Source organism: Rhinichthys klamathensis, unplaced genomic scaffold (assembly GCF_029890125.1).
Source record: "Rhinichthys klamathensis goyatoka isolate OS25496 unplaced genomic scaffold, OSU_Roscu_1.1 h1tg000006l_1, whole genome shotgun sequence".
Lineage (NCBI taxonomy): Eukaryota > Metazoa > Chordata > Actinopteri > Cypriniformes > Leuciscidae > Rhinichthys > Rhinichthys klamathensis.
In genome coordinates, this window is record NW_026606559.1 from 2201643 (window position 1) to 2212308 (window position 10666).

General features: G+C 38.7%; 1 protein-coding gene across 1 annotated transcript in view; it reads right to left on the reverse strand.

Annotated features, from left to right (window-relative positions):
- The window catches only part of gask1a (golgi associated kinase 1A), a 45967-nt gene extending 38212 nt beyond the window's left edge, over positions 1–7755 (reverse strand). The window contains exon 1 of the mRNA XM_056258687.1: positions 7444–7755. Within this exon, the coding sequence (XP_056114662.1) occupies positions 7444–7449 (6 nt within the window). The 5' untranslated portion in view covers positions 7450–7755. The remainder of the gene's footprint in view (positions 1–7443) is intronic.
- Between the last annotated feature and the right edge of the window lie 2911 nt (positions 7756–10666).

Sequence of the window (10666 nt, forward strand, 5' to 3'; positions counted from 1 at the left end):
ATAGCTATACCATTGCATGCAGGAGGCAAATGGTTAAGGGGCAGAGAAAGGTGCGATGAGGGAGGAAAAGTGAGAGAGAAAAGAGAGAGGAAGAAAAGGGGATGAACCAACCGTCTGTCCTACCTCTGAGTGTCATCAGTGGAGTGTCTTTTTTATTACGGAGCAGATGCTTTTGACACTAGTGTCATCCTGAAATATATAATGTGCAGGTCTCTGTGTGTAGGATGAAAATGTGTCACTGACAGTCTGCTGCAGTCATTTATATTCACACGAAACAACAACAACAACAACAGAGAAACACATAGCCACATATAAAAAATATACAAAATACAGAAACAGGCTCTTGTAACCCATCTTTTGGTAAGCTTATAAATACACAACCAAACATGTAATAGAGATGTACACAACCAAACACTAGTATATGTTCACATGTAGATGCAGGGCTACTCATATTAGTTTAGATACCACAAATAGATGTCACAAAGCGTATGTTCAGCATCCATTGCATAAACAAAAACAAACACTGTCCACAGAACAAAATGTGAACAAATATTTTATGATTACCCAGCAAGCAATTTTGCGTTTAAATAGCCGTCCAAACACAGCCCAGACGTTTAGGCTAAAAAAAGGCAAAATTGGGGCAGTCAGTGAACATTTTATAGACGTCTAACCATAGCCCACGAATAGACTAGTCATCAATTAGATAACAAAGAAATGAAATGAGTAATGAAATGAAACCAAACACCTTGTAATCACTGTTTACTTTGCTTACATGATGGAATATCATACATCTTGACGCAAAAACGACATATAACCAAATTCAAGGTTATTTTGGCTAGAAGTGGGTTACTCATAGCCGGACTATATCAGGTCTATAGTTAACCTAGACGGTGAAATGGTGGCTATTGCTTGAATGGGTAATAACATCTATCAAAAAACAAAACAAAAAACAATTGCCATAATGGGGAAACCCGAGACGTTCCCTTTCGAAGTAGAACTTCGACGTTGCGTCTTGGTGCTGACGCCACGTGGAATGCCATCAGCGTGACCGGTGTCTGAGGCATGTGTAACCTCATGCCCATATCCATTGGCAGACGACAGTCCATGATGTAACAAGCAGAGTGCCTGTAATACACATCATCAGCTTCAGGACCCATTTTGTTTGCAGCACGTGATCATCGAAGAAGAACTATGGATAAACCAAGCAGCAAATGCTTTAGTTTAGAAAGTGCGCGCATCTGAGTCCACATCAATGTTAATTTTGACAGCCATTTCTGATTTAGTTATAGGTTTCATTTGCAGACAAAAATGAGTCTTATAAGTTACATGTTAGTTATTTTTGTCTTTCATAGTTTTAGTCTAGTTTTAGTTGATGAGAAGTCATTGCATTTTTTTTATTTAACCCTTCTATCGTTTCTCTTTAATCCGAGAGGCGATACTGTAGCTGCGAATGCCATATGCCCCAGGAGCCTCTAAAATAGTTTCAATGGGGCCGCCGTCCTGCACTTATGCAAGTTCAGGCAGTTCCGCACAGACCGAGCACATTCAAACGTGAGGCGTGCTGTCAGGTCGGCCGATTCCATGTATGTACTGAGAAAAGAGATTCTTTGCACGGGGCAGGGCGCAGATCCTGCATTAGCAGTGGATCAGAACTACCCTCGTCCAAGTCTTTAAGGGCTTTAAATACATGCAGGAGAGTCATGGCATGCAGGGCAAAGGTGGCCTGTTCAGCGGCTCTGCAAGCCTTGGCCGTAAGAACAGACGAGATTTTACAGGCCTTGGATGGTAGATGCGGATTACCCCTCCAGGCGGCAACGCCCTTAGGACACAACTGCATTGCTACCCTGCGCTCCACCAGGGGGATCTCCACGTACCCCTTGGCTGCCCCACCATCGAGGGTAGTGAGGGGGTAGGAGGCACCAGCTTGGTTTCGGGCAGAAAAAGGTGCCACCCACGATCTGGTAACCTCATCATGCATTTCCAGGAAGAAAGGCACTGGGGTGGGGCGCTGATGGTCAGCGTGAGCCACCCCCAGAAGCCAATCATCCAGCCTCGAGCTTTCGGGACACGGTGGAGGCCTCCATTCGAGCCCAACACTTTCAGCAGCCCGGGAAAGCATAGCTGTCAGCTCTGGGTCAGACTCGATCAATGCTTCTCTCCCCGAAGGAGGCAACACAGCTGGGTCTTCATGCCCGGAGGACTCTAGCTCACCCTCCGATGCCGCAATTGACATCCAGACTTCCGCCGGAGCCCCGAATGAAACGCTTGGTCCCTAATCAAAAGGTCTAGCAATCTCATCCGGAAGCTCCAAAGCTTGAGGTGTGCTAGAGTAGTGGGGGGCCCTGGCGGGTAGTGCCCCACTGTGATCCTCAGGTCACCCTGGCTAAGAAGCCCTTTTCTGATTACCAGAAGAGGAACCAGATCGGGATATAGGTGAGGGGACTCCACCTCGTGTGAGGTAATTGAGTCTCGACCGCAACACCGTGATGGTCATCTTCCCGCAATGGGTGTTTGACTCATCCAAGAACACCAAGCGCGCTTTAAGCCCTGACACATGAGACAGCGACCGTGACTGTCAGACAGAGCCAGGTAACGACCGCATCCATAAACACATGGGTGGAATGATATCTTTAAAAAGACGCAGTGTCACACCCATGCTTGCTCTTTTAGGGAAATAAGCTCTTTCAGTGCTAAAGTGCACAGGGGAAATGGTCACGGCACAGCTCGCAGGATTTAGTGGCTTCTGCGGTGTGCAACAAGCTCTTTAAGGCTATATGAGAACAGCATAAATCTCTTTGAAGTCGCAACCACAGCTGCAGCGCCATCACACCAACACCGGATGCAGAACTTCTCCCGTAGAGCAATCGCAGACACTCTTAGAGGTGATTGGTAGAGAACAGTACAACCACTAGGCTTTGAAGCGAAAAGCTGAATGTGCATTGCACGCTCTCTTCCTTATATACCCACTTTGCGGGGCGGAGTTCGCGATGCAAATCGCGCACGCCAATGTGCATTGGCTCGTTTAGTTTAGTTTAGTTTAGTTTAGTTAACGTAGAACATGATTGACTGAAAGGAAACTTTTATCTTTAATAAGACTGCACAACAATGCTGGACACAACAATATATATCTATGGGTACAACATGGATCAAAAGACTGATACATACCTCATAGTTTTGAATAGATTTTTTTTGTAAAGTTTTCAAATTTATCCTGATAAATGTGGATGCCTTAGATGCAATCGAGTATAGAAAAACCTACAACCAATAAGTACCACAAAGTAAGTTTGTCTTAAAAAAAACCCCAGGCATATCTAAAAGATCAGACAAAATCAGATCTGTTTGCTGGATGAACCAAATGAATTCAGTAACAGGCTATAGAGGACCTGCTTGCAGTGCCTCCAGATATAGCTAAACATAAATATGATCATCTTTCTTGATTATTACATTTAGTCTTTCCCTGATACTGCTCCAAAAGCTCAACAGAATTGTGTGCAGGTGCTGTTACTCCATGGCAATTTGAAAAGCCATTATTATAATGTCAGAACTTCCTAGAACAATCAATTCTAATTCCCTTGGTGACAATCTCACTCTGTCATGTTCATGCACAGCTCACTGCTCATTGGCTGCCTCTGATTAACAGGCAGACCAATAACACTGCAGACATGACTTTTAGATAATGTTGTGTGAGTCAGAGTTATGTCTCAATTTATGGTGGAAAAAAAAATACTAATCAACTGTTCAACAATCAATTGTTTAAAACTCAAGTCTTTAAGTCGTACTATGTCACCACATCACTGGTGGATGATGGTCACAGAGTAAAGAAAAACTTAAGCTTCAGCAATCTTGCTTATATGCTTTTTATATGCTTCTAATACCTTATATGCTGATTTGTTGCTCAAGGTCACAGTTGAAAATGGTTGTGCTGCTTAATATTTTTGTGGAAACTTTTGCGTTTGATTATTTTTTTGCATTAATGTTAAAATGATGACAGCATCAATTTACATAAATGTTCTTTCTTTCCAAAAAAAAACGAAACAAAAAATATTGATGACCCCAAACTTTTACGTTAGTTAAAGTCCTATTGTACTTACAAGATACTTCAATGTACTTCAAAGAACATTATTGTATTACCATGATACAAGTAAAACTAATGTATAATTTTTTCCCTTACCATGATAAAATTACTACTAATTATTATTACTACTTTATATAAAATCCACCGATGTTAAATAAAGGAAAGAAATAAGCCTGGTGTTCTTAACTATTGCTTGGGAATCTGGGACAGCAATACTTAAAGTTATCTGTAGAAAATACGGCTCTCTCAGGAGCGACTAAGTCAGTCAAGCAGTAACTGGCAAACAGATGGCATAGAATTTTTTCAAACATTGTTCCCTTTACCAGTCAATTCAAGATGTGCAGCAATGAGTCACGTTTAGCTGATGTTACAACACAAGTTCTGAATAAAATGCTGAAATTTTTAACCTCACCTGCAAATGCTTCAGCTATGAAGCAGACTTCACTAAATGATAGTGATATTTTGGTTTTGTGGAATGGTAATATTATTTGGGTTTTCAGAATCCATAAATCTGTGACAAATCTGGAAAAACACGGTATTGTTTTTCTAATCTAGTAGAAAAGTCATGCCAGCTATCATAAAACAACACAAACAGAACAACAAACATAAAAGCAGTAACTTCCAGAATAATTGGAACTCTTGACATATGTGCATTAGATTAATATTCTTTGCTTTGAAAACATCTGGCTATCCCAAAGCTTGCCAAAAATTAAGAGATGCCCATGCTCATGTAAGAAATTGAGGAGACTTAAGACTATAGACATTTATAAATGAGACAATGCATTTAAAATAGTTTATTGTACACACAACAAAGACCACAGATGGACAATTGCGGGTGCTTTTAGCATCCTGGTTTCAACAATCCTGAAACCTGTAATTAAACCATCTCCATTCCAACAAAACAGTTGGAAGGTTCGCCAGAAGAAAACTCTTAACTCTTGCCAAAGTAAAAAAGAAATTGGCTAGACGTAAAAATAAACAAAAAACACAGCTATCTGTCATTGGTTTAGTTTTGGTGTAAAAAATGTTATCTCATGCAGACAATAACAAATTCTCTCTATGAGGTCTGATCATTTGGTTTTCTTTCAAAAAAACAGATTCAATTCTTTAAATTCCAGATTTTACATCAACATCTGTATGCCAGTGCCAGCAAATGCAATACAATGCTTTGTAACATGCCTCTATACATGCGTTATTTCCTTACTACGGGGGCTGTTGAATGCTTAAATCTGATTGGTTGATGAACATTCTAAGTTGTGCATGTGCAATCATTTTCAGGGAAACATAAGGCAAAAGTGTAGTTCCAGGCAGGTCTTGACCGCAATACGTTCATATCACTTCGCCAAATGATTTCAGTCATTTCAAAGGTCCTTACAACCTACAACAGCAAAAGAACTAAAACCCACAACGACACGGACCAAGCAAAAAAAATAATTAAACAATAGGATACAAATGACAAATTATTTCAATGATGTTGCCACAAAATTACATTTTATTATGCAGGGAAAGCGCATACTCTCCCGCTCTCCCACTCAAATGCACACACACATAGTGCAGACACACACTCACTATAAATGTGTTGTCCGCTGCTCTGTCAATTTTATCAGTAAAAGAGTAGCAACCTAAACGCGACATGACATTTAAAACTAGGGAATATCGGCGCTGTTCCTGACGCTGATAAGCTTACAGTTTCGCTAGAGACGCTGTTGGCGAAGACTGCTGAGATACGCACAGTATTAGTACACGTTTAACCGCTTGTGGTGTGCATTATTTCCTAATAATTCAACAGACAGTCATCAATTATTCCTTACTTACCGTAAAACTTCAAATAGTAGCCCAGGCTTTTATTTTCCCAAATCGTCGAACTGCACCGGCTTGTATTTTGAGACAGGCGTCTATATGAGACAGGCCTTTATCATTTAGGCCATGTTTACACGGAAACGATCTGAAGAGAAAACGCAAAAGTGGCGTTTCGTTTTCACTTTTTATTCTGCGTTTAGACGAGCGTTATGGGGGGGAAATCTGCGTGCATATGGAGACGCAAAAGTGTTAGAAATGCGATGTAGTATGCACTCCAGGCGGCTAGGTGGCAATGTGAAGCACTGCCAAACAACAACAACAAGTCCGTGCGCCTGCATACAACCTTCCTTCTACTTCTCTCCCTAGTAGCGCGAATGCCAAAAAGCGGACGATCTGACGGTTTTAGAGGATAAAATACAACCCGAAACTAAAAAACAGACCCGGCCTTTATTTACCCAAACCTGCAGCCACACCAGGCGTGTAAAAGAGACAGGCGTCTATTTGGGACTCGGCTATTATTTGAAGTTTTACGTAATCATTATTAAAGAAGGGTTTCCGTGTTTGAGGGAACTGCAGGGGTTTGCGACTGGTTGAAAAGCTAATAATTAAAATAAATAATTTTAAATACAATAAGCAGACTATTGTCTTTCTAGAGTTGCTTCACAGCAGAAGTTGAATGTCTCATATTTAAAGTTTGTTAGTTTCCTGTAATTTACTTTGAGGCTGCTTTGAAACAATCTGTATTGTTAAAATCTCTATAGGTATAAATAAAAGTGACTTGACTTCGAATAAAAACAATCAAAATAAAACACTAAAATATTACATATCATTTCAGTATTAAATCTCAGTGGGTTCTTCAAGAAAATATTACATGTCAAAAGGGGTTCGGCTGACTATAAAGTTTGAGAATCCCTGTATTAAAGGACTCAATGTTCTAACACTAAAGCGTGTCCAAATAGTGCAGTGACCCACATCAAAGATAACCTTAAATAATTTGACCTCATAAAAGACTAGATTTATCCTAGTGGTTCAATGATAAGCAGATACATTTTCATCACCTTCTCTGCAAATAATAGCAATGCAAACTAAACCCTCAAAGGCAGAATGCAGTTAACGTTGTGTCTGCAGAGTAAGGGAATTTAACAGGGTCTGCTGGGGAGGGCTGGAGCTGGGATGAATGATTCAAAGAATTCTCAATGCTGTAAAACATTAGGCACTGTTGTTGTACAACTCTTGGATGCATCTTGCATAACTGACAGAGTGTTTTCTGCAGAGTGTAAATCAGAGGTCTGATCTCAATACACACAATGTGCTTTAGTGCCATGTCCTGCAAAGAGCACTCGACAAATTCTTTTGATCTGTTTCCACTGAATTTAGATACATAACATGCATTCCAACTTAACCAACTCAGGTGAGAGTTTGCATTGCGAGTTAAACAATAAAAACTCATCTCAGACAATTAATGCTTACAGGTATTTGATAATCCACTGATGAACATGACCTGTGCGACATAAACTCTAGCAACTTTAAAAAGTATAATACTGAACAGTTCTCAATTGGACACTTACCATCATAAACACTAACGTCAGCAGCCTAATGCTTTGGCTGTTCACTCACAGCATCAGCGCCACATCATCTTAATTCCTGCGCTCCTCATTCAAACACATTATTATTCCAGCACGTCAATCTCTCATCTTAACTGGACCATATGTGAGATGCATCCAAAGTCAGATTGTTCAGTGACTTTCTCTTGGTGTATTCTTCCGTTTCCAATGCAAAGTCTCCAAAGTCTCAGAACAAAGCACTGATCTCTAGCAACACGTTGCAGGAGGATGGTGGACTTGAGAAGGGAAAGCAGAGTGGAGGTTTGGAGAGGAATGTGCTGTGTAACTTGAGAAGTCTTTAAAAAAAACATACTGAGGAGATTTATTGTCCTGGGCTGGGCGCCTCTAGCCGTATTGCTAATGCACAGAGTTGTATGTGATCTTCCTTTAATTTTTTATAAACAAAATCCTCATTCAGATCTCATTACTATGTTAACTGTAATTTCCACTGAAGTAATTACAGCTAGAGTTAATGTTTTACAACATTTTTGTGGCATCTTGGTGTTAATATATCATTGGAAAAAAAAAAGAACAAAATGATGAAATATTCTGAAACATTGTTTGAAGGAGATCCAATATTCATAAATTATGATTTCACAGTACTAACAATAATTGTCCATAAAATGGGGAATTGGAGGAAGAAATGGAGGGCTTTGGAAAACTGTTTCACTTGAAATTTACTAAGAAAATGATTTATATCAAGTGTAGTATTCATTATTTCACATTATGTGTCACGGTCCTTAAAAATGATGTCTAGAAATGATTTATTGGACCTTGATAATTTATTGTGGGATTATACTGTCCTCTTCTGGTTGAATGGTGATTTACAGTATACTAAGGGAAGATTGTACACCATGCTAGTTCATGGGACCATGTTGTCACTAGTGTACACTTCACCTTTTTTCTAATTTCAGACATGAAATTTCATCTGTTTGGAGTATAAAAAGTTCACTTGTCTTCTATAACTGCGAGAGAATGGATTTGTTGAGAAGTTTGTGCAAAACACGTAACTAAAAGCATTAAAAAAATTCTCATTATTAGAAATAAAATGTTAACTGAAATAAAATATAAATAACCTTAAACTCATTTTTTTAAGCTAGTTGCCTAGGCAGCACTTCTCATTTGCATTTAGTTTAACTTGTTGTACTAAAATAACTTAAAACTAAACTAAAATGAATACAATCTACATAGACATAAAATAATGTTAAACTTTAACTAAAATGATAAACAATAAAAAATATTTCAAAAATATTTCAAAGAAAATAACATTGGTGCAAACTGGGCTCACACTGATTTTTCAGTAACTGTAATATTTAAATCAATAATAAAAAAATCTTTAAGGGATTCTTTTAGCCTTTTTAACCTGATAATATCATGGCGAATTATATCTGGCCAGATTAACTTTACATGAATTTATGTATGCTCTGTATACATTTAAAAAAAGATTCTACTGTTTTCTTTAACTTGCTTACTAAAGTGTTGTAAGGCACTATTCTGTGTAAAGTGCTTTGGAACAATATGTTTTGATAAATTCACTATAAAAAAAATATTTGAATTCATACATTAAACATGGAAAAACAGACAGGAGGGTTTCAGAAGATGTTTGGAAAAAAAAAATCTCCAGCTGAAGTCACGCAAGAAAAAGGTTTTTGTTAGGGCCAACAAAAAAATAACTGGTAGTCATTATCTGGACTATACAGTATTTCATGTAGAATGTCATATATATATATAGACAGTTGCAATCGAAACTATTCAACCCCCATTGCAAATCAGGTTTATTGGCAATATTTACAGACTTTCAGCTGTTTGCAATGAACAAATCAAACAACAGAAATTAAAATAGCTCAACACAACAAATGTTTCAAGTGGTTTCCCCAAATTCAACTGAAATGCAACTTTTATTGAGTCTCAAAATTATTCAACCCCTTCATTGCAAGCATCTTTAGAACACCTTTTTGCTGTTATGACCTGCTGCAATCGAGATGTGTAACCAGACACCAGCTTCTGGCAGCGTTTCTGAGCAATCTTAGCCTATTCCTCATGAGCAATGGTCTCCAGTTCGTAGGTTTGCCTGCTGCAACCACCTTCTTCAAATCCCACCAGAGATTTTCTATGGGGTTTAAGTCAGGTGACTGTGATGGCCACTGTAGAATCTTCCAGGACTTCTTCTGAAACCAAGCCGTGGCGGAATTTGAGGTATAAGGATCATTGTCCTGTTGGAAGGTCCAATGAATGAAGGTCCAATGAAGGTCCAAATACTTCAATGGATCTATCTTGCCTTCCACACGCTCCAGGTTTCCAGTGCCAGAGGATCCAAAGCAGCCGCAGAGCATCACCACCATGCTTAACTTTAGACAGAGTGTTCTTTTCAGCATATGCTTCATTCTTCTTCCTCCAGACATACCGCTGATCCATAGGGCCGAAACGTTCCAATTTTGTTTCATCGCTCCACAGAACAGAATCCCAAAACTTCTTTGGCTTATTTATTTGATTTTGAGCAAATTGGAGCAGACTTTTTATGTGCTTCTGGGTCAGTAGTGGTTTACGTCTTGGAGTTCTTGCATGCGTTTAGTACGCACCTTACTGTGCAGCTGTTGCATTTTCAGTTAATTTTGGAGAAACCACTTGAAACGTTTGTTGTGTTGAGCTATTTCAATTACTTTTGTTTTATTTGTTCATTGCAAACAGCTGGAAGTCTGTAAATTTTGCCAATAAACTTGATTTGCAATGGGGGTTGAATCATTTCGATTGCAACTGTATATATATATATTATACATTTTATGGTTGGTCTTCTTAATGTTTTGTTTTTTAACAGACAGAACACTGGCAGAAGCATTGACAGACACAAATTATCCCCAACGTAGTTTCTTCCATGTCTCCCTTACATACATTTTTGTCCATTTTTAATAACATTTACATTATTACATTATAGAATGCCCAATGCCCAGACTACAAGTTAAAATACCTAATTTTCCTAAAAAATATAATCATTAGTCTTCACTGCCATAACAACCATAACATTTATTTAGATACTATGACATTTCATCCAAAGACAATGTGTGCTGAAGAGCACATGCAGAAATACATGTGTGAGATACATAAGGCATGATGCTAGGGATAAGACAAGCATTAGATACAATACACAATCAAAACATTGACATGACCATAGTAGATATACTTTTTACTG